At 57.3% G+C, this 24,241-nt stretch overlaps 1 protein-coding gene across 1 annotated transcript in view; it reads right to left on the bottom strand.

Annotated features, from left to right (window-relative positions):
- Positions 1–24,241, bottom strand: part of CACNA1I (calcium voltage-gated channel subunit alpha1 I) — a 111,721-nt gene that overhangs the window by 24,217 nt on the left and 63,263 nt on the right. Inside the window, exons 6-17 of the mRNA XM_068970653.1 lie at positions 22,394–22,709; positions 20,948–21,040; positions 18,541–18,847; positions 15,094–15,518; positions 5,658–5,809; positions 4,669–4,854; positions 4,216–4,333; positions 3,456–3,611; positions 2,861–2,954; positions 1,998–2,200; positions 883–1,350; positions 431–531 (exon numbers count right to left, since the gene is read on the bottom strand). Coding sequence (XP_068826754.1) covers positions 431–531; positions 883–1,350; positions 1,998–2,200; positions 2,861–2,954; positions 3,456–3,611; positions 4,216–4,333; positions 4,669–4,854; positions 5,658–5,809; positions 15,094–15,518; positions 18,541–18,847; positions 20,948–21,040; positions 22,394–22,709 — 2,619 coding nt within the window. The remainder of the gene's footprint in view (positions 1–430; positions 532–882; positions 1,351–1,997; positions 2,201–2,860; positions 2,955–3,455; positions 3,612–4,215; positions 4,334–4,668; positions 4,855–5,657; positions 5,810–15,093; positions 15,519–18,540; positions 18,848–20,947; positions 21,041–22,393; positions 22,710–24,241) is intronic.

Below are 24,241 nucleotides of genomic sequence, written 5' to 3'. Positions count from 1 at the left end.
CCTTGTCCTCAGCCGCATGGGCACACACGGCCAGGTACCCTCAGCTCCTGCCCCCAGGCCTTTCCTCAGGCTACTCTCTCCACCTGGACCGGCCTCCACCTTCTCACACCTCCTTCTTCATCTGCAGAATGTTGTCTGCTTCCAAAGCCCAGCACAAAGGCCACCTCTTCCAGGAAGCCCTTTGATGCCCCCTCCAGAGGGAAGCACTCCAGGTTCTCAGAAGATTTATCCAACCTGGTGCCCAGCACAGGAATGGCTTAGGGTAGAGAAGATGCTCAGAAAAGCCCCCACCCGAACCCCTCCCTCCCCTGCAGGCTCTGAGGTATAAGTGACGCCCCCACAATGGTCCTGCTTGGCTTGGCAGAAATCTCTCCCTCCCAGACACGTCAACCTCCTACACTAACGGCACCCCAAGCTTGGCCCTGCCCACCTGTTCTCAGGGGAGAAGAGGTAGACGGACCAGTCCTCGCGGACTTCACACCAGTCAGGCTTGTAGACGTCAATCATCTTGCGGACTCGGAAGCACAGAGTCTGGCAAGAGAAGGCCGCGGGGTCAGGCAGGTCAGCGCTGCCCAGAGCTGCTCACCTCCACCCATCCTGGCCATCTAGCAGAGTGTGGCCACTGGATGACCTCCGAACTCTCCTAGCAAGACCAGAATGCTCGCCCCACCCAGGGTAGGCCAGGAGGACTTCTGTGCCAGGGGTGGGCCCACTCAGAGGTGGGCAGTCCGGGCCCCGCCCCCTGCTCAGGCACCTGAAGTCCTCTCCCCACGCCCATTTAGGTGGGGCCCCATTCAAGCCCCGCCCCTCGGCCCCTCCCTGTTCTATGCCTGCTCTCCACCTCGTGGTCCCTTCGGCTGCCCCAGAGCCCCGCGCACTCACGTAGTCGATCTCCTCCTCGTCCTCCCCGCGATCCCGGCGGTCATCCATCTTGGTGAAGACGTCCTTGGCGATGCTGGGCATCCTGCCATTGCAGTCCTCGTGCCCGGGGGCCAGGCCCGCCGTCCTCCAGGCCGCCCGGGAGTGGGTGCCCACGGCGGGCACCAGCTCGGCCAGGTCCACCGAATCTCTGGTGTCGAGGGACAGCGTTCGGCGGTGGTGGCGGTGACGATGCGCCGGGTGGGGACCATGATGTGCATGGTGGGCGTGTGGGGCGTACAGGGGCGCGGTCCGTAGCGGGCCCTCGTCCCGGGCACCCTCGCAGCCCCGGGCGCCGCCACGCTCAGCGGAGAGCAGGGACTCATGCTCCGCCGACGGTTGCTTGTGCTTGAGGCTGTTCCAGCTGGAACGACGGCTGGCCCAGGCCCCGCTGCGGCCCCACGGCCCGTAGTAGGAGCTCCGAGAGCTGGACTGGGAGGAAGCCCGGGGCTCTGGTCAGCGCCATCACACACAGTCAGGGCTGTGACTGAAGGCAACCTGCATACCCGCTGAGGCCCAAAGGGGGCCACGCACTTGGCCACTGGGGCACAGAAGGGGCTAGACCCCAGGAGACCTGTCCCTGCTCTGCCTCTCACTCCATCCTCATCCTGGGACGTTTGGTCACCTCCACCCTGTGGTTCTGTCCCTCCTGCCACCTCATTTCTAGTGAGAAAGGTACAGCAAGTTAGGGCATCTGCCCATTTTACAGGAAAGGAAACTGGAGGCTTAGAGAAGCATTCTAACTTGGTCTTGGTTACAAAGCTTGGCGGTGGCAGAGGCCAGATTGAAGCTCAGGTCTCCCCAACCCCGAGGCCCAGCTCTTTACCCTGCACATTGCTGCTAAGACCAAAACCCAACTCTACACCAGACCCACTGGCACTTATTCATTCATTCCTTGTTCCCTGGGCACCCAGGAATATAATGACATGGTCCTTGCCTGGTTCTGGCTGGGCAGTCTGGTGTCCTAAGCCTAGGTACCAGCCTGAGGCTGGTACCAGACTGGCAGACACATCTTCTCTGGGTCACTCAGCACACACCCGGCAGGAAGCAGCCATCCAGAGGACCCCACAAGGACTCACCAGGGAGCGCTGGTCGTAGCTCACCCTCCCCAGTGACATGACACTGCTCTTGCGGGAGCCCAGGGCCATTAGCACGGGGTCTGGCTGCAGTGAGAGGCGGGGGGCGGATGCTGCAGCCCCAGTGGGGCTCAGATGTCCACCCAGTGGGAGATTGGGGTCCAGGTGCCCATTGGGGGTCATGGGGATTGGGCAGAGCTTGGGATCTGGAGGGTTCAGATAGAGACAGAAGGAGGGGCAGACAGGAGGACAGAACAAGAGCAAAAGAAGCCGTGAGATGAAGAAACAGACATGGACAGTAACAGAAAAGAAGAACTTTTCTGGAGAGACCTCCTCCGCCAGGAAGTCCTCCTGGTTGGACCCCATTACACGTGCCTCCCCTATGCTCATTTCCAAGGCTTTCAGCTTTACTTTTGGATGAGTGAAGCCCTTGCCTTCCATGTTTAGAGGCCAGCTCTGGGCTTCACCCAGCATAGGAGCCTCACTCCTGTACTCAATGCAGGAAGAGGGCAGAACCTGTCTAGCCCAGCTGCTGAGGGCACAGCATGGGCTGGGGAGGTTTCTTTCCAGCTGCCCAGAAGTACTCAACAGAACCCAGGCATCCTGAGGCCCACAACTCTTCCTAACAGGCCAGCTGTGTGGAGGGGTGAGGGTGGGCCGCATGGCTAGAATTCAGGAGAGCCATGACTGTCGCTGACCTTTTTGAGATTCAGCATTTCTGTCTATTATAAACATGAACAACAAACCACAGAGTTAGCAGTCCCGGAGCCTTGGCCTGAGGGGAAACTAGGTGCTGTACCCTCTGCCCGCCTGGAGCTCTGGGGAACAGTCCTGGCCTCCCAGGTGATGAGTGGAAATCTGGTTACCTCCGCTGCAGTCCAGGCCCTCCTGGAGCTTGTCAAACTCCTCCATGTTGGATGAGCTCTGGTCCTCGTCCGAGTAGGAGCGATTGGCATCACCCTGGGAGACCGTCCCTCACATTGGAACGAAAGTCAGTTTAGCCCTCTCCTCCCTCCTGAATTTTTCAATGGGTGTTTTTACCATTTCCCCCCCAACACACACCATTTTACAGATGGGAAAATTGAGGCTCTGAAAAGGGAAGTGAGATGCTAATGAGGACCTCAGCCAGAAATCCACATCTGCCTGACTGCAAGTGTCCCCCAAGCCTCAGAAAATGGAGCAGGCAGGATCCAGCGTCCCAGATCCTGGGGACTCTAGGATATCAGAGATGGAGAGGCTTATTCCTACATCCCCGGGGGATAGGCAGGGGTCCTAGATGCAGCCTCCACTTGCATGCTTCCTGTGATGGGAAGCTCACCACCTCACTGGTAACACCCTCCTCTGGAGACCCGTTGCCTGCTAGATGTTTGAATTGCCACCCTCCTCTATCCAGGCCCCCCCCACCCACCCAGTCTCATACAGGCCCCAAAGGGGTGCTTCCTCCACCAAGGCCACAGTCACCTCCGCCTGGAAGCCCTCCACCAGGATGGCTACCAGCAAGTTGAAGAGCACATAGTTGCCGAAGGTCATGAGGGCAACGAAGTAGAGGGAGGCCCAGGGGGAGGTGGAAGCCATGCCGTTGTAGAGGACGACGTTCCAGTCCTCCTGGGTGAGGATCTGTGAGGGGAGAGGATCAGCTGCTTAGCCCCTGAGTATCCCCAGGCCCCAGCCCACTGGGTGTCCTAGCTGCAGGCACGCAGCAGCCCGCGCGTACTTGCATACAGCATCCTCTCATACACAATCGTGCACCCAGGGTCCTCGCATATCATGGCCTCGGCTGGGGCATAGCCACAGACCCAAGCACATGCGCATGTGTGCACAAACATGTACACACACACACACACACACCCCTTGCTCTTCCTGCTGCCTGGCTTGCCCACACCCTCAAGGCCTGCATCACATACTCCTGCCCTAACACTCACTCCCAGGTGACCAGTGCTCCCTCCTGGCTGCCCCCACAACCCCACCCCCAAGACCACAGTACCCATGAGGAAACGGTTTCAGGGAAGAATCAACCCCAAAGTCTCGGGGCAGGAGTGGACGCACAGGGACGGGCTCTGAGCGGTCAGTCCAGTTCTCACAGCCAGAGCTGAGGCAGTCTGGCCACTGGAGGCTGGAGTAGAGGGGCCTCCTTGCAGGCTTCTGCTCTTCCCCAGACTCTCTAAGGCTGGGGACACCTCCAAAAAGTGACAGACACCCGTGGACACAGGCCGGGGCTCACCTGGAACACCGTGACGATGGCCCACAGCAGGGAGTCGAAGTTCTTCCTGTCGGGGACCGTGTCTCCTGTATCCGTGCGCAGGCTGAATTTGCAGCCAAAGATGTGCATCCCAAGGATGCTGGGGGAAGGATGGAGGTGGCTCAAGGGGCTCACACACACACCAAGCTCTCTGTCCGCCCACCCTGTTTCATTCTCAGAACAGCCCACTTAAGAGGAGAAGCACCAGAGTTGGTCCCATTTTATAGATGTGAACACTGAGGCTCAGAGGGGCAGGATTTGCCCAGAGAATGAAGGCTCAGAGGGGCAGGATTTGCCCAGGGATGAAGTGACAGTGTCAGGATTCACACCCAGGTCTGGGGTGCTGCGTGGAGAAGCTCAGTCACACTCCCCCAGGCCCCTGCCCACAGCCCTAGCAGACCCCGCGGGTGTGGCACCAGGGTAGGCAGGGCTCACCTGAAGATGAAGATGAAGAGCATGAGCAGCATGCAGAAGGTGGCCACGTTGTCCATGGTCTTCATGAGCACCACGAGCTGGCGCCGCAGCGCGGGCATAAAGCGCACCAGCTTCAGCACCCGCAGCAGCCGGAAAGTCCGCAGCACCGACAGCCCGCCGTCCGCCTGCCCCACGATCTCCCAGATGCTGCAGCCGGGCCAGCAGGCAGGGCAGGGAGGGGAGACAGGCAGGAGGGGTCAGCGGGACGAGGACAGAGGAAGAAGCGGGGCCGGGGAGAAGGAGATGCACACGTTCCGTTCATACACTCGTTCACCCAACAGATACTGTTTGCCACGTCGCTGCGGCTCCTGGCACCCTAAACCCAGGGCTCTGAACCTGGGTTCCACGGACCGCCCCCTTCAAGAAGTCTACAGCCCATGAATATCGCTGACCTCTTTTTGAGATTTAACATTCCTTTAATTATGAAGGTCAACAACAAACAGCAGAGAATTAATTAGCAGTCCCTATGACCCTGTGGCCAATCGAAATCACTGGTGGTTTTCTACCACGTGATGGCTGATACAGATATTTCCAGACGTTAGTTATGCTCATCCTTTCTCTGGAAAGTGGTTGTTATGGACCCACTACTATTGATCTTGATATTTAATTCATTCACCCAGAAGCACATCTATATTGATAAATCATACATTTTCAAATATTTTCCTAACTGGTTTTCGGTATAATTGACTTCCTTTGATCTTATGTACTTCATTTACACCCATAGTTGGATGGCACCACTGACTCAATGGACATGAGTTTGAGCAAATTCCGGGAGATAATGAAGGACAGGGAAGCCTGGTGTGCTGCAGTGCACCGGGTTGCAAAAAGTCGGACGTGACTGAGCAACCGAACAACAACAGCTTCATTTACTGGCTGGGGTCAGCGCATTTAACCCCCCTCCCGCCTCGCTCTGTTTCTAAGTCCGCAGGCTGGGGAGGTGGGGTCAGCACCTGATGATGACAATGATGCTGTCGAAGATGTTGTAGGGGTTGCGCAGGTAGTCGAAGAGCCCGAAGGCAGCCAGCTTCAGCAGCATCTCCAGCGCAAACATGCTGGTGAAGACCACATTGCAGATCTCCAGGATGTTGGTCAGCTCCTCAGGCTGTGGGGATGTTGGGGCAGGGGACAGGGACCCGGTCAGGCCAGAGGGCAGCCGTGCATCCCCCACTCTGGACACCCATCAGCTCTCAAACCCCCAGGGAGGGCCTGGCTCTGCCACCCTGGCCCCATGGCCTGCAGGTCGGTGTCCTCATTGGACCTCCACCCTCCCCCTGCACTTGGCCTCTGCATCGTCTCTGCTGTCCCAAGAGGGCTACTGAGATGAGAACACATGGGGCCGACCTCCCATCAACTGGGCAATGATGCCTGTACTGCTCACTGAGGGCCACATTATGATACCCAATTTACAGATAAGGAAGACAAGGCTCAGAAGGCAGCCTGAGGTCACACAGTTAGACAGAGCAAGACAGGAAGGCAAACCAGTGACTGCAGAATCCCTGTTTGCCCACGACCCTAACCCATTTAGTGAGTGTGTGCAGGTCCTGTCCTGTGCACTTCATAAGTATCATGTCACTTAGTCCTTCACAAGAGCCCATCTGGGTGCAGGTCAAGAAGCAAAAGTTAGAACCAGACATGGAACAACGGACTGGTCCCAAACTGGGAAAGGAGTACGTCAAGGCTGGATATTGTCACCCTGCTTACTTAACTTATATGCAGAGTACACCATGTGAAATGCCAGGCTGGATGAAGCACAGGCTGGAATCAAGACTGCCAGGAGAAATATCAATAAGCTCAGATATTTAGATGACACCACCCTTATGTCAGAAAGCAAAGAGGAACTAAAGAGCCTGTTGATGAAAGTGAAAGAGGAGAGTGAAAAAGCTGGCTAAAAACTCAACGTTCAAAAATCAAAGATCATGCATGGCATCCAGTCCCATCACTTCATGGCAAATAGATGGGTAAACAGTGGAAACAGTGAGAGACTTTATTTTCTTGTGCCCCCAAACCACTGCAGATGGTGACTGCTGCCATGAAATTAAAAGATGCTTGCTCCTTGGAAGAAAAGTTATGACCAACCTAGATAGCATATTAAAAAGCAGAGACATCACTTTGCTGACAAAGTTCTGTCTAGCCAAAGCTACGGTTTTTCCAGGAGTCGTGTATGCATCTGAGAGCTGGACCATAAAGAAGCCTGAGCACTGAAGAATTGATGCTTTTGACCTGTGGTGTTGGAGAAAACTCTTGAGAGACCCTTGGACTGCAAGGAGATCCAACTAGGCAATGCTAAAGGAAATCAATCCTGAATATTGATTGAAAGAACTGATGCTGAAACTCCAATACTTTGGCCACCTGATGCGAAGAGCTGACTCATTAGAAATGCCCCTGATGCTGGGAAAGATTGAACGCAGGAAGAGAAGGGGACGACAGAGAATGAGATGGTTGGATGGCATCACCAACTTGATGGACATGAGTTTGAACAAGCTCCAGGAGATGGTGATGGACAGGGAAGCATGGCATGCTGCAGTCCGTAGGGTCGCAAAGAATCAGACATGACCGAGCAACTGAACTGAACTGAAGAGCCCATTATGCAGATGAGGAGACAGGTTCAGAGAAGGCCAGTCCCCTGCCTCAGGCTACACAGCTAGTACCTGGATCTGAACCCAGGCAGCCTAACTCCAAGTCTCTGCCCTTCGCCCCTCCATACCCAGCCCTCCCCCGACCTCCTTCCTTCCTTAGCAATTGCCTTCTCAAGATTGTGGGTGGCTGATACCACCAGCGCTGTGAAGGGCAGACAGAGGCCCTGCCCCTACCGTGTGCCACCATAGCTTTCAGTACACTGGACCACCCGGTCAGTGGGGCTTACTTCACCCAGAGAGGTTGAAGGTCAAAGGGAAAGTCACTCAGTCGTGCCCGATTCTTTGCAGCCCCATGGACTGTATGTAGCCCGCCAGGCTCCTCTGTCCATGGCGTTCTCCAAGCAAGAACACTGGAGTGGGTTGCCATTCCCTTCTCCAGGGGATCTTCCTGACTCAGGGATTGAAACCAGGTCTCCCGCATCGCAGGCAGATTCTTTACCAGCTGAGCCATGAGGGAAGCCCCTGAAGGTCAAAGTCCCAGCTACTCAGAGAGAGACTAGCCCCTCTGTCCACAGACCCACCCTCTGCCCCTGGAGCTGCATACCTGCTAATTATTAGCAGCACGTGACACCCCTACATGTGGGACTACCCGAGGAATGCCACTGTATTAAACAAGCTACCCTATAGCCACAACTGGGGGTGGGGCTGCAAGTCCACCCTCACTGCCCAGGCCTCAGTTTCCTCATCCATAAAATGGGAGATGGAGTGAGGGGAGGGCTAAACAGGGCTCCAGCCCCTTCTCTCTCCACCTCTCTCGCCTCCCCTGGTTCTTCCAGGACTGGTCAAGTGTCAGGTCTTTACTCACCACCGGGTCAGTTTGTTCCTACCCAAATCATGCAGCAGGAAAGGGCCATTTGTCAGGCCTGAGCTCAACCCCAACTCAATTTCTGACACCTCAGCCACCCTGCGAGGCCACTGTTGTCATCTCCGTTTTACAGATGAGGAAACTGAGGCTCAGAGAAGGAACTGCCATGCTGAGTCACCTGGCAAGGCTGTGGCAGAGCCACCAAGTCAGACTTCAAAGTGCACTCCCAGTCCCCACGCCCACCCCCGAACTCATCCGTCCATCCATTTGCTCATCCACTGTTGCAGGCTCTCCCCAGCGTCGGTCAAGGGCTGGGCTTGTGCTACCCAGGCCGGGCGGTGGTGAGCCAATCGTGACATTCTTCCTGCCCTTGAGAAGTGCAGGCTCCACTGGCAAAGCCATCCGTGCAGCTTAACAAACCAGTCAGCAGGTGATAAAAACCGGGGGAAGTTGAAGGTGGTTTAGGCCATAGGGTCAGTGGAGTCTGGAGCAGCTTCCTGGAAGAAGTGACATCTCAAGGAGAGCTCAAAGCCAAGAGGGGGAGTGGGTAACAGGGAGAAGAGAAGGTGTCCAGGCAGAGGGACCAGCTGGAGCGAGGGAGGGAGATGGGAGAAATCCCAATATCAGGTCCGCCCGCTCTGGCCCACCTCTCCCACAGAGCAACAGGGACTCAGGGCCTGACTTTGACTCCACTTGGGTCAAAAGGAGAAGAGAAAAAAATAGCAGCCCAACCCTCTGCTTCCCGCTTGGTGCCTGGGAAATCTAATAAAACTGCCAGCTCCTCTCAAGGCCAGATCAAAGGAGAAGGCACCATTTCCATCTGTAATTACATTTGACTCACAAAATGGTCCCAAAAGGGGAGTGGGACCCTGAGAGAGGCCCCCAGAGCGGGAGGGGCTGGGGCCCAGCATCCCAGGCTGAGCCAGGGCCCAGATGCTCTTGAGAGTCACCAATTTCCCAGCCCGCCAAAAGGGAGATGAGAGATGTGGCTGCTGACAGTCCGTGACAGCGATCACCCCACTCGGGGCCATGCACCGCACACGCGCCCGCCCACCCACAACCGATGGGAAGCCTGCCGCCCGGCTCTCCCCAAAAGGTCACCCGCTTCATCCCCTCCTCCCTCGCAACAGCTGTTTCTCTAGTCAAGCACACACCTGTTAATCTTTTTCTAATGGACCATCCATCACTCCTGCGAGCATTTTTCTGGGAGACAGACAGGTGGACAAACCTAGACACAGTGAGTGAGAGACCAAGCGGGGAGGCATGGAAGAGGAACAGGGCAGCCGTCAGAGAGATGGACAGAGGGAGACTCAAAACACAGATGGACAGACAGACCAATATGGACCCGGGAGTGAGAAGCAAGCAAACGCAGGGTGTGGAGAGACAAGACAAAGAGAAAAACAGAGATAAACACAGAATGAAAGACTGCGATCGCGACACTGGGCAAGTCAGAGGCAGAGCCAACAAGTGAGAGTGCTGAGGCAGACAGACAGACGGAGAGGCTGCAGAGAGGCGGCTGGAGATGGCAAAGACCCACCCAGGGGAAGGGGAGGTGCGGAAGGGCAGAAAAACCAGATTACACCAGCGGTGGGAGGATGGAGGGCCGATGAGGGGGGCTGCAACCTGGAGGAGAGGCCAGAAGCAGAGGGAGACGGGGGCAGGGGCACGGCCAGCTCACCCCTGATAGACGCCAGGCTTGGGAGGGCTGGCTGCAGGGGCAGACAAGGGCCCAGCTGGGCAGGAACCTAAGCTGCCCCCCAGGAACCCCTTGAGCCCAGCATCACCCCCACGACAACAATGCCAGCTGGTGTTGAAAACATCCCCATGTGCCAGGTGGCGCTAAGCACTTTCCATGAATTATTCCCTCAAGGCTAAAACAATATCCTATAGTAGCTCCATTTGACAGCCAGAAAACCTGAGACCCAGAGAGGAAGAGTGACTTCCCTGGCCACACACAGTCAGCAGAAGAATCAGATCTCAAACCCAGGTCTCCTCCCTCTGGCCCGATACCTCCCCATGGTCCAGGTGCCTGCACCTCCCTGCCTTTCTGACTTGGAGGCTCTAGTTCAACAGACTCACTACCCTGCTTAAAAGCCTTCCATGCCCCCTTCCCCCACTGCCCTAAGGATAAAGCCAGTTTCAAGACCCTTCATGAATGGACAGCCCCCGGGCCTCCTGGGCTGTTTGCCCTGGCCTGTGCATATGCACCTTGAGGGCTCAGGAGGGTCTTCCATAGGAATACCTATGTTCCTGGTGCCTGCATTTGTCTCTTCTCTGTCTACTGAAATCCCAATCATCCCTCAGGATCCATCTCCAGTGCCACCACCTCCAGGAAGCCTTCCCTGACTGCAGCCCATGTTGGTATCTCTTTCCCCTAAGCCCCCATAGAGCTGGAATGTCAGGCACTAAGCTATCCCATCTTCCTCTTCCTAGAGTCACCCCAGATCTAGGTTGGCAGTGACTAGACAGGACTGTTGAAAAGAGAATAAAACCTATATTGACCCATCCACTGATTTGGAGGCCTTGAATGCTGTCCCCTGGGAGCTAGAGCCAGTGGACATACCCCAGGTGGGGTCAGCCCTGCTCTAGGGAGGGTTTCTGCACCCCTGCCTTGCACTCCATTCAACCTGACCCTCTTTTTTCTATTTTGGCCGCACTGCAGCATATGAGATCTTAATTCCCCAAGCAGGGATCGAACCTGTGCCCCCTGCATTGGAAGGCAGAGCCTTAACCACTGGACCACGAGGGTAGCTTCTAATCCTCTTTGTGTTGTCCGACACAGCGACCATCCTCTAGTCTCAGGAAGGCCTTGCCCAGCTCGGGAGGAGTCACGGTCATGGTCAAGAGAGTGCCAGGAGACGGTGGGGCTGAGACAGCCCCCTCCCAGGAGCGGTGCCTCCCCTTCACCTCCTATCAGCCTTCTGGAACCTCCAATTCAACCTCAGCATCTCGGAGCCCAGCGCTGACAGTCACTCACCACACCACGCTGGGCGAGCCAGTTCACCTCTCTGAGCCTCAGTTTCCCCACCTGCCCAGTGAGGACAAGACACTCGCCCCGCCTTCCCCAGGGGCTGCCGTGAGGTCATACCAGGAAGAGATATGACAACACAGGAGAGCAGATGACGATGGAGGAATCTGGCTGCCCAAGCCATCCCCACCCACCTGCCTGTCACGCAGACTCCGTTCCAGACGGTTCTGGGCCCCCTCCCCGCCAGGGCTGCGCCGGGTCGGGAGCAGACTTCAGCACCATCTGACCGCCTCGTGGGTCACACACAGGCCCCTGCCTGGCTGACTCCTGCTTTTCCCGGTCACCTCCTCCCAGGCCAGTCCCTGCACAGGGTATCCATGACCACGAGAAACCTGGCGACAGTCCTTCGTGATCTTGGCAGCAGTGAGCACCTAGAGGCCATGGGCACCCCCGTCTCACCTCTCATCTGAGCCCCTGTGACCACACAGGGGTGGCCCCTTCACAGACGGAAAAGGAAAGTGACACCTGACCTCTGTCATGCCCTCGTCACCTGCCACCCCTGCCACCCGGTGACCACACCAAGCTCGCCGCCTGCAGGGTGTGCAGCCAGGGCCATACGAGGGACCCCCCAGGACGCCTCCTCTCTGGTCCCCTCCCCTGCAGGGGACGGGCTGCATGTGTTCCCCGGCCTCCGCTTCCCGCTCCCGGCTTCTCTCCCTGCCCCTTGGCAGCCCTGGGCCACCTCTCTCTCTACCGGCACCACCTCAGACGGGAGTTGCTCAAAATAGACTCGGGGGCGGATCGCTTCCTGCCAGCACCGTCTGGGATGGGAGCGAGGGGCGTGGAGCAGAGCTACCCGCGCCCCACGAGCAGCCCCTGTGCGGAGCTCCGCCAAACAATGGCTGCCGCTCCGAGCTGCTTTAAAGAGAATATTTTTAAAAATCTTCCCTCCCCCTCACTTCTTCCTTAATAATTTTTTTAAGCTCCAGACGGTAGCTGGGTAAACTCACCCCAAGGGTGGTGTAGTGAAAGTCGCTCAGTCGTGTCTGACTCTTTGTGACCCCATGGACTGTCCATGGAATTCTCCAGGCCAGAATACTGGAGTGGGTAGCCTTTCCCATCTCCAGGGGATCTTCCCAACCCAGTGATTGAACCCAGGTCTCCCGCATTGCAGGCGAATTCTTTACCAGCTGAGCCACAAAGGAAGCCCAAGAATACTGGAGTGGGTAGACTATCCCTTCTCCAGCAGATCTTCCCGACCCAGGAATTGAACCAGAGTCTCCTGCATTGCAGGTGGATTCTTTACCAACTGAGCTATGAGGGAAGCCCCAAGGGTGGTGTAAGGTTCCGACAAAAGTTCACAAAGCATTCCTAACTAGAGGACACGGACTATGCACCAGGCTCCTTAACGCATTTGACCCTCCCGGCTCCTCTGGGAGGAGAGGTTCGTGTGTCCACTTCCAGATGGGGCTACTGGCTGAAGGAGGCCAAGTGACTTGCCCAAGGTTACCCTGCTGGGCGGCAGCAGAACCAGGGGATGAAGCAGCAGGTTTCAGCATTCCGGTGGAAGTCGTCAGGTTGGGGGGTGGGGCAGGTGGTGTTAATACCTGCTGAGGATGGTGGTGAAAATTCAGTACACCAAGCTGGCTCAGGGCCTGGCGCTTAGTAGGAGTCAGGGAGCCAATCCCTATGAGGGAAAGGGCATGAAGTCAGGGCACCTGCTTGTGGACGAGGAGGCCAGGGAGGATCCTGTGAAGGGACAGAGGGTGCCAGTGAGGGCACCCCAGTGGGGAGACCAAAGGGGGCCTGCAGCACCAAAGAGCAGAGCCCCCTCCCCACCATCTGAAGGCTGGAGTGTTTGCCCAAAAGGATGCGGCAGAAGGACAAGCCGGGCCAGGCCAGGTGGGGAGACCCCAAGAGCACTCGAGCAGGGACTGTGGCCTGGCCTGAGTCTGGGGCTGCAGGGAGAGGGAGAAGCTGGACCCAGAGGTCAGAGCTGCGGCCACCGTGCTGCCTTGGAGGGACGGCTGAGAAGGCGGGAACCAGTGGCACAGTAGCAAACAGGCCTCTGAAAAAATAGCCCTGATTTACAGCATAGGGCAGTTTCCATGGGGTGAATACCCCTCCTTCCATGGCCAAACCGTCTGAAAGGGGGGGCTTGCAAAATCCTGGAATCTGAGAAAATGGGCTCCTGCAAGCTGGTTCCACAAGCCGCCAGCAGGGACCATGCTCAGGCCCTGGTGGGGCGGGACTGCGACAGGCACCCTGGGTGCTGCTCCATCCAGAAGCTAGAGCTAGCAACCCGGCAGCACCAGTTCACTGCGGGGCCTTCCCTGGGGACGCTGGGTCAGACAAAGGCCAGGAGACTAGACTGGAGGCGAGGGGGTCCAGGCTGCCAGTCTCACCAACTTTACCCTTGCAGAAAGCCTCCCCACCAGCCCTCCCCAGAGACCCTCATAATTAAGCTGGAATGGCTGGCAAACGGGCAGCTCCAAGCAGAGTGCGGTGGCAGCCCCAGGGGCCGCATTTAAGTAAATTGAATGGAGCCTGTGCCTGGTGGGCTAATGAAGACGGAAATGAGAGTGGGGCCCGCCCTGGGGTGCTGTGGGTGGGTTGGGGGGCCCACAGAAAGAGGACCACTGGGAAGCCAAGGGGGTGTTCAGACCCTATGGGGGATGAAATCTGACCCCAACTGGCTGTGGGATCTTGGGTCAGTGCCTGTGGGATCTTGAGGCCCCCTCCCTGGGCCTCAAGCCTCCCCCTCTGGCTCCTAGACAGAGTTCCTACACAGCTGGGGTGCAGGTTAAGGGAGGGACCCCACCTAGCAGCTGAGGAACCATGGGAGCCAGAAAATGATGTTTTTCCCAAAGGAGCCAGGGGTGGACTGACTTGTCCAGGCTGTCAGCCAAGTGTGAGCTATGGAGACATCTGTGCCAACCCCCTAGCCCTCCATCCTGTGCCCCCATAAATACCCTCTAGTACCACACATCCTCCCTGTGCTCCTGTCACCTTCCAGTAGCCGTCCCCGCCCCCATGGGCAGCTACCCCCCCCCGTGGGGGACCCTTTCTCTGAACTTGCTGCTGCTGCTAAGTCACTTCAGTCGTGTCCTACTGTGCGACCCCAGAGATGGCAGCCCACCAGGCTCCCCGTCCCTGGGATTCTCTAGGCAAGAGCACTGGAGTGGGTTTGCCATTTCCTTCTCCAATGCATGAAAGTGAAAAATGAAAGTGAAGTCGTTCAGTCATGTCCGACTTGCCTCACCTCTAAACCCTGGGTAATACCCCTCGTGGCGCAGGGGACCTGGGACCCACCATTTAACTCCGTCAACACGGTCTCTGCCCCCCATGCCTCCAGAGCTGAAGGCAGAAGAAGCCACAGGTTCGGCCAAGAAGGGAGACGGGGGCAGCAGGGCAACCCCACAGGGGCCCTCAGTGCCGTGGGGCTACAGTGGAAGGGGGGAGGAAGTTGGGGTGGGGGTCAGGGATAGGAGGACGCGCCCACCTGCTGAAGGTGTGTCATGGGTAGAGCACAAGGGGCTTTGACCATCGGTGAAAAGGTCTGCATTTTGTGCCGAGGGCAACAGAGGCCGTGGAAGTTTGGGGCCAGGGCGCTCCCAGCCTCTGGAAAGACCACTTCAGGGGTTTTGGAGAGAAGAGACAGGAAGGCTCGGGTACAGAGGCGAGGCACGGAAGTCAGGATGCAGCAGGGACTAGCGAGGGATGGGCTGTGGGTGAGCAGGTGCCCACGCTGAGAGGGACAGGAAGTGCTCCCCCTGGCTCTCACCCCAGGTGGCCATTGGGTCACTCGTCCACCCTGAGCTCTGCCTCCTCCATGCCTAGCCCTGGGCTGGGCACTGAGGTCACGTGGCTGAATGGGACCCAGGACAAGACAGACACATAGCGGGTGCGCGCCAGGCCCCTGGGCACACACATGACAGCCCGCCCCATGCCCCCCCACCGCCCCGCTCCCCACTGGCCTGCTGATGGTGCTCGATGCCCATGCTGACGGTGTTGACCAGAATAGCCATCATGATGCCCCGGTTGAAGTACTTGCTGTCCACGATGCCCCGCAGCTTGGCTCGCGTCTCCCGCCACACGTCTTCGCACAGCCGGGCTGCCCCGTCGGCCGGCCCCTCCTCATCCTCCTTCCCCAGCTCCGAGGAGGCCCCGTCCTCGCTGGTGCGGGCCACATCCGTGCCGGCTTCACCCTCGCCGACCCCTGCGTGTGCAGAGCCCGAGCCCTCCTGGCCTGAGTCGCTGCTGCTGCCCAGGCCTGAGGGCCGCCGGCCGGTGTCGTGCTGGCAGCAGGGGCAGCTGTCAGGGTCGGAGGCCAGCATGGCGGAGACAGGCTGCACCAGCGTGTGGGGCGTCGGGTCCAGGGGGCTGTGTCGGGGGCATAACTCTGGAAAGGAAGCAGGGGTCAGGGTCGGGGCCTCGGGTCATGCAGGAGGCAGTCCCCACCTGCAGTCGGTCTGGCATAACCTGGGTCACCACCCGCGTGAGCCCACAGAGTCTGCCTGGAACCCACCAGCGCTGCTTGGAGGAGGACGGCTGGTGGTTCCTGGGGAAACCTGCTTCCCCTTCTGGGCTTTCCTGGCCCCCGAAGAAAAGCAGGGATCAGAAGCACCCACCCCACAGAGCCACAGGGATGGGTTCTATTGGTTAAGATGCAGATGAGCCCTGAGGAGTGTCCTTGCTCCATCACTTCCTGACCTGTGGCCCCCCGAGATTAGTCCGTCCCCAGCCGTCCCCACTGTTTTGCTTCATGGCATCATGGAGCCTGGAAAACGGCTGAAAAGGCCGATGTGGAGGGCAGATACCCCCTAAGAGGAAGCCAAGGTGGCCTCAACGTTCCTCAATTTTCCTGGGGTCTATGGCATCCAGGAAAGAAGGAGGCAGGAGCCCTGGGCAAAGGAAAATCCTCATTCTAGAAGCACCTCTCCCCACCACCAGGCTCCCCTCCACACAGCTGAGTCGAGGTGGGCCCTGGGGAGCGGGCAGGAGGTCCCCACACGTGGTAGGGGCAGGAGCTGTCGTCCCAGGGCTATCCCCGGAGAGGTGAGGAGCTCAGCCAGTATTGGAGCCAAGTTCTATGATCCGTGAACCATTTCAAAGAAGCGTCAGAGAGGCTCCATCTGGGAGGCTTGGTTCCTTCTTTATATTTGTCTATGTTTTCCTAGAATAAACGGGTTTTGCTTGTGTAGCAAAATATATATAACGTTAAAGGGGAAGAAAAGCCTGAAATGTCTACCCTTCATTTCCACACTTGCTACCAAATACCTCTGGACAAGGCTCTGACTCACTCACCCTCTAGACCGGTGGGGCTGCCAGGCGTGGGCCCACCTCAGCATCGGAGGTCAGACCAGAGTACTTCCCAGCCCAGTGGTGCATGGGGTCGCCCCCGCTAAGGCTTGTTTCCCAAGGAAGGGAGGAGTTGGGGGAGGCGCGGAGGCCCAGGGCAGGGGACGACCTCCCTCCAGAAGCCTTCTAGGGCTTCTCTCCACGCAGTTTCTTGGGAGAGAGGAGTGGGCGACAGCAGGAAGTCCCTAAGCAGTAAACACCCTCCCCACATCATCCAGGAACACGGGGTGCCAGCCTTGGCCAGACCCCCACTCCCCCGGCCACGTGCTGGGCCAGCCCACGGGCCACCTGGAGCCTCCTCCAAGACCACGCCTGGACGGCTGGCGCCCGGGGACGGGTGGGCGGCTGCCCTGAGGATGAATTCTCCAGCTTGTCTCTGAGCATCTCAGATTCCCAGAACATGAGAGCTGCAGGAGCGGGGCTTGGGGTGGCTGACTCCACAGGGCCTGGCCTCATCCTCACTCCATGGATGGAGGCCGGAGAGCCACAGAGGAGCCGGGCCAGCCAGGGTCCCAGCTGCCGCTGCCCTGGGTGCAGTCCTGAGGCTGGCTGCCTTCCTCACTGGCACCAACTGGGGGGCAGGGCTGGGCCTGGGGTGGGGCTCACCTCCTGTGGCTCCTTCGCCTCCTCTTACTGGAGAGGTTCGTGTCCCCCTGGGTGGTGGGGGGCGGGAGGCGACAGAACCGGTAACTCTGATGTCCCTGACACACTGTGTGACCTTGCGTGACTCCCTTCATCCCTCCAGACCTTAGCACTCCCATCTGAACACAGGAGCCGATATTATTCTGCTCCCTTCTTAAGACTGTTTTCTAGAGCAGATGAGAAAATGAATGGAAAACCCTTTGAAGCCTAAGGGGCTAACTCTCTGGAACCATCCACAGTCGAGCAAGAGAAATGGCCCCAAGGCAGGAGCGGATCACAGTATGTGAGGTGCCCGACATGCCTGCTCAGGTGTGCCAGCAGGCAGGCAGGTAGCAGCAGGAAGCCCCGGGCGGGGGCAGGGAGGGGGGATGGCCTGCAATGGAAAGGGGTTTTATAGTTTCATAAAATTAAGGAAAACTATGAAGGAAACTAAGGAAAACTATAAAGAAAGCTGAACGCCTAAAACTTGATGCTTTTGAACTGTGGTGTTGGAGAAGACCCTAGAGAGGCCCTTGGACTGCAAGGAGATCCAACCAGTCCATCCTAAAGGAGATCAGTCCTGGGTGTTCATTGGAAGGACTGATGTTGAAACTGAAACTCCAATACTTTGGCCACCTGATGCGGAGAGCTGACTCATTTGAAAAGACTCTGATGCTGGGAAAGATTGAGGGCAGGAGGAGAAGGGGACGACAGAGGATGAGATGGCTGGATGGCATCACTGACTCGATGGACGTGAGTCTGAGTGAACTCCAGGAGTTGGTGATGGACAGGGAGGCCTGGCGTGCCGCAGTCCACGGGGTCGCAAAGAGTCGGACACGACTGAGCGACTGAACTGGAAACTAAGGACAGATGCTTCAGTACTCTGGCCACCTGATGCAAAGAGCTGACTCACTGGAAAGACCCGGATGCTGGGAAAGATTGAAGGCAGGGGGAGAAGGGGATGCCAGAGGAGACGGTTGGAGGGCATCACTGACTAAAAGGACATGATTCTGAGCAAACTCCGGGAGACAGTGAAGCATAGGGAAGCCTGGTGTGCTGCAGTCCACAGGGTTGCAGAGTCAGACACAACCAAGCCACGGAACAACAACAAACGACAGAGCTGTTCATCGTTCTGTGCACGGAGCCCACGGTAGAGCCTGAGTCCTGTGCACACTTGGGGTCAGAAGGGAACTCCGCCAGGGTGGGGCTAGGCCCCCCAAGTCCAGGGCCAGGCCAGGCCAGGCCCCAGCAGGTGGTCGGGAAAGGAGACAGGGAACTGAGAGTGTAGACTGCCGCTCCTGGGGAAGGCCCAGGTTCTGAACTAGATGGACACCTCTGCTTGTGCTGGAGGGACAGGCCACGTTTTCAAACTGCCGCTTCTGAGTCCCCAGCTGGAGACGCACCAGGCCTGGCTGGAGCACCCTGGAGGCCCCGCTACTTACTGTAGTGCCTGGGCTCCTTGGTGCCGGGCCCAGGCGTGGCGGAGCCGGGCGTCCCTGGGGCCTGGCGCCGGCTCCGCAGGGCCTGGTAGAGGCCCAGGGCCCGGCGCTTGGCCTTGCGCAGGATGTGGCAGACGTACTGGAAGATCTCCTCGTAGCAGTCGCCAGGCTCAGCGTAGCTGGCCACCGTGCTGGAGGACAGGTAGCGCTGCCGCTGCTCCAGCATCAGCCGGTGCTCCCGCTGCTTGGTCTCCGAGAACTGGGTCGCTATGACAACGAGGCACAGGTTGATCATGAAGAAGGAGCCCACCTGTGACCAACGGGAGAGGACAGGGACAGAGGGGATGGTGGGGTGAGAAGGGGTGGGGGTGGGGGGAGACCGGCCGCAGGAGGGTGGGAGAGGGAGAAGGAGAGACAGGGCGGAGAGAGAGCGGTGGAGATGGAGGGATGGAGGCAGGGCGAGGGGCAGAGGGGATGCAGAGACAGAAAGAGGACCAGGGGAAGGGCAGGGCAGATCCCGGACATGAAACAGGCAGAGAGACGGCCAGAGACAGCGGGATGCAGAGAGAAAGGCAAGGAGAGATGCCGAGGGAGGGTGAGATAGGCTCAGAGAGGACAGAGGCGGGAGGCACGGAGACGGGGTGGAGGGGGGAGGGTGGGGACAGGGAGAGAGAGGAGGGGGCGGGGTGTGGAGGGCCCAGAGAGATGGAGAGGCACGGGCACAGATTAGGAACAAGAAAAGATCACTGAGGCCTGGCTCCCAGAGGAGGCTGGGGCCCAGGACAGGGGTGGTCCGGGCAGCCCCCCAAGAAGGCTGCTTCCCTGAAGCCTGCTTCCAAGCCCACCTGCTTCGGACCCCTAGATCCTGACCACAGCTGCCCTCCCGCCTGGGACATCAACATTGAGGCAGGGGAGGGAGGCAGAGACCCAGCAGGCTCTGCTAGCCCTGAAACCCACCCCAGCCCTGCCCTCGCTATGGCCTTGACTTGGGCCCTAGACCCCACTAGAGAGGTTTGCCTTAGAAAAGGTTTCCTTGTGTGCTTGGATGGGGTGGTAGGGAAAGGTTAGGAATTCTGCTACCTCAAGTCCGCAGGCCCTGCTCCAGGGGCCACCAGAGGCAGAAGGGCCCTTCCCGCCCCAGTTTCCAGAGTCAGGCTCCTCCCAGACACGGGCTGAGCCTTGGACCAGACTCAGCTGCAGTGAGAGAGGCAGTGGGGTTGCACCCTCCTCCAGGCTGCCCACCAGAAGGTTCCTGCAGGCGACAGTCGGTCCCTCATCCCCTCTTCCTTCCTCTCCCCGACAGCACGGCTCCTAAGATGCGGCTGGCCCCTGCCTGAGGCAGCCCGTTTTCCCCAGTGAGACTGTGAGCTCCCAGAGGGCAGGGCAGGCCAGATCCACTGCTCAGCACCCAGCACTCGGGGCCTGGCACAGTGCAGGCTTCCCTGAAAGTGCTGGGGAATGAACGAACCAGCAGATGGGTGGGGATGCTGAACAAAGCCTGCAATCTTCTCCTTTTATCGGCAGTGTTTCCTTATGGAAGGCATTCCAGCACGCGGAGGAAGGCATTGAAGCTAAGCCAGCAGTGAGTGTCTCAGCTTAGCTTGTCCTGAACCCCCAGGTCAAAGTCCCAGCAGCCCAGGAGGGGGTGTGGCACCAAGCGCACCCCCTCCTAACACCAGGGAGCCAGACAACCCAGCCTTACAGCAGGGAGCCAGCAGTGACTCTCCTGGGAGTGAATCACCTTGACATTTGAGGATTGTGTTGTGGCTGAGGCTGTCAGGCAGGACAGAGTGGATGAGCTCTAAGCTTAGAGGAGACTGTGGTGAGGGTAGAGGGGCTGGCCAGCAGAGGGGCCCTCTCTGGGGGTAGAGACAGCCCCCTTCACCTCCAAGTCTCCCCAACAAGGCAGAGATGCCCGAGAGGCGTGGGTCCCTCCAAGAATTCCAAGGAGCTCCAGGGGCCCACACCCAGGCTCAGTCTCCCCTCCAGACTGCCTGGGAAGCCACTCCAGGCTTTGGTTTCACAGCATCTCATCTTCCCGCCCCAGGAAACGAGGGAGATGCTGGAGCTCTTGAGAAGCTTCATCTGGGGGCTGCATCCCTGCTATGGTCATAAAGGAATGTATTCCCAGAGACTGCAAGACACAGAAACTCGAGCGCTGGGTGGACTTCAATTCCCAGAAATGAGAAATGAAGGCAATCAGAAGCGATGGATGCCTCCAGCAGCCACCCCCAACGAGCTCCTTCAATCACCCGTGGCTCGGATGCATTTAAAAACTGCCCCTCCTGCTCTCTCCCGCTCAGCCCTGTGGGCTCGGAGGGTCTCCCTGGGGACTCCTAAAGACTCTCTGGCCCCCTGGCCCGTGGGTCCCAGAGCTTGCCCGGAGAGCACCAGCTCCCTCGACACTTACTATGATGAGCAGGATAAAATAGATGAAGTTGTAGAAGGAGTGAGCATCCATCACGTAGTACATGATCTCCACCCAGCCTTCCAGAGTGATCACCTGCAGCCAGAACAGAGCAGGAGAGACAGGCTGGGACGGCCGGGCCTCTGGAAAGGCAGGCAGCGAAGCGAGTGCCCCAGACAGAGGTCCCCCAGTGCACCGGGGCACTACACGTGTTCTCTCTCCCGAGGGCTCCACTGGGCAGGCATCCTCATCCCCAACATGCAGGTGAGGAACTGAGGTCCAGAGAGATTAGGACACTTGTCCAATGTCACACAGCCAGCAAGGAGTGGATTGGGGACTTTTAACCTGGTCCCTCTGGCTCCAGAGCTCCCTACCTTTCAGTCTTCCACAGCAAAGCAGAAGGACTGGAAGAAGCAGGTGGCGGGGAGGGGGTCTGGGTTGCAACTCCAGCTCACCCCCTGGGCCACTCTCTGAGCCTCAGCTGCTTCTTCAGTGCGTGGGATTAACAGAGCCCGCCCGGCAGGGCTGGGGGCGCAGCTCAGCTGAGCCAGGGACAGTGGCTGTGCTGAGCTTGGTATGACTCTGTCCCCCATGTACTTTCTCAGAGAGGAAAAGCAGAGCAGCCTTGGGCAAGACGGATGCTGGGTCCTCCCCAGCACCACGGTCTTGTTGGCTTCTGGGCAATTGCACGGAGCAATTCCCCCTCTTGGAACCGGAAGGTCTCCAAACACAGATGCTGGGCTATGACCACATCACAGCTTCGGCTCTGAATTCTATGATTCTAACGCTCCCCAGAGCAAAGCTCACAGAGCAGCCCTCTCAGCGGCTTCTCAGCCACCACCCTCTGCACCTACCCCATCCTTCCTTCCAACCACAGCAGGAAGGTAACCCTGACCCGGCACTCGCTGCGCGCTGGGCTCTGCTCACGTCTGGTTTATTCTTCTCAGCCACTCAAGGTTGGGGGGCAGGGGGAGGGAGCTGTTATGACCCCCATTTTTTAAATGAAAAAAAGTTGTTTTGGATGTGGACTATTTTAAAGTCGTTATTGAACCTGTTGCAACATTACTTCCATTTTATGTTTAGTTTTTTGGCTGCAAGGCATGTGGAATCTTAGCTCCCCGACCAGGGAATGAACCTGCATCCCCTGCATGGGAAGGTGAAAATCTTAACCACTGGACCGCCAGGGAAGTCCCACCCCCGTCTTAGAGATAAGGAAACTGAGGCACAGAGACTTCAGGCAATACTCCCGAGGGCCTACAGTCCTTTCTCCCAACCTCAGTTGCTCTGTCTGGAACATGGGCGTGATAGTGCCTGTCGTGCCGGCAGGCCAGGCAGACCTCAGTGACTCAGGTGGCAAACGCCGAGCACAGAGTGCCGGGTGACGCTGCTCCCCCACCCCTGCCCACCCCTGCCCACCCGAGGGGCCGGTGCCAAGCCCGAGGGCCTCACCTGGAAAATGACTATCCAGGCATAGCCGATGTTGTCAAAGTTGATGGCGCCCTTGTGGGGGTTGGCGCTGCCCGTGCGGCACACGTTGTAGTAGCGGTTCCAGTTGACGCAGAGCCCACTGGCGTTGAGGTCCTGGCGGCCCGCCCCGAAGTCGTAGACGTCGTCCTTGGACAGGCAGCACTCGCGGCCCTGCTCCTTGAGCGGAGGGATCTCGTGGCAGCCCATGATGCCGTTGTCCCCCGACAGGGAGCAGATGAAGGGCATCTCGTCATCCTCCTCCGGCTGGTAGTAGGGGGGCAGAGCCACGTCCCCTTGTCTGCACAGGTGATGGTGCAGAAGAGAGAAGGGGAGGGGTCACCGCCACGCGGCACGACAGGACTGGAACCGCCAGCCATTATCGCTTCAAGGCCTTCATACATGCTGTTCCCGCTGCCCGGGACACCTTTCTCCACCTCTGGCATCGTCACAAAAACTCCCACCTACTCACTGAGGGACGTTCCAGGGTCCCCCCTCCTCAGGGAGCCTGAGGCCCTGCACAAACTCCCATTATTGCTCTTGGGGAAAGTGCACCCAACTTCCCTGGGAGCCTGGAGCTCTTTCACGGTGAGGACTGGGTCTCAGCACCCCTAGTGCCTGCACACCGTCTGGTCGGCACAGATCAGGTGCTCAATATACAAAAGCTGAATTTTACTGGTTCAACGAATCAAGGTAAGATACCTTCCTGTTCCACCCTGTCCCATCTATGTGACCTTGGGCTGGTCAATTCCCCTCTCTGGATCTCAATTTCTTCATCTGTAAAACAGAGATGGCGATCCCCGCCCTGCCCATCCTGTGGAGCTAATCTGTGACTCATGGCAATCCCAATCGGAATTCCAACATGCTTTTGTCTATGAAACCTGGCCACATGGTTCTAGGTTTATATAAATGGGAGACTAGTCTAGACAATTTTCTAAAAGAATAAAGGTGAGTGGAGTATAGCCGTACAAGAGGTCACAATATACAGTGTGGTATTGCACAGGAACAGAAAGATTTGTGGAGCACCTCAGAACACAGGTACAAACCCAGGTATAAAAGGGAACTTGGTATATTATAGAGAAGCCTTTTCAGATCCATGGAGAACAGAAGGACTGGGCAATAAATGGTGTTAAGACATCTGCTATCCATTTGGGAAACAATAAAGTTAGATCCCTACCTCACACCATATACAAAAGTAAACTTATGCAAGACATGGTACTGAATGGAAAAAAGAATGTCTATTATCTCCTCAATTGTTTATATTGATCCCACACTGAAAATAATATTTTGGACATACTAGGTTAAGAAAAATATATCATAAAATTTTAAATAATAAAATCCTGGTGAATAAAAAAGCATAAGTACAACAAAAATAACCACAAAAACTTTACAAGAACATATGAGGTATTTTTGTTAACTCAGGATAGGTAAGACCTTCTTATATAAGACACATAAAATCCAAAATCTATAAAGAAAAAGGTTGGCAAGATTGAGTGTATACAAGATTTCTGAGACAAACAATAGTATACAAACAACAAATTGCAATAAAGCAGAAGGAGGCAAACTTTCATTACAGGGGATGGGAATGCAAAGGAGGAAGTCAAGAAACACCTGGAGTAACAGGCGAATTTGGCCTTGGAATGCGGAATGAAGCAGGGCAAAGACCAATAGAGATTTGCCAAGAAAATGCACTGGTCATAGCAAACATCCTCTTCCAACAACACAAGAGAAGACTCTACACATGGACATCACTAGATGGTCAACACCAAAATCAGATTGATTATATTCTTTGCAGCCAAAGATGGAGAAGCTCTATACAGTCAACAAGAACAA

The sequence above is a fragment of the Capricornis sumatraensis genome, chromosome 4, assembly GCF_032405125.1.
Source record: "Capricornis sumatraensis isolate serow.1 chromosome 4, serow.2, whole genome shotgun sequence".
In the NCBI taxonomy this organism is placed as follows: Eukaryota; Metazoa; Chordata; class Mammalia; order Artiodactyla; family Bovidae; genus Capricornis; species Capricornis sumatraensis.
The sequence above is the reverse complement of the archived record's forward strand: the minus strand, read 5'-3'. Positions and strand labels throughout refer to the sequence as shown.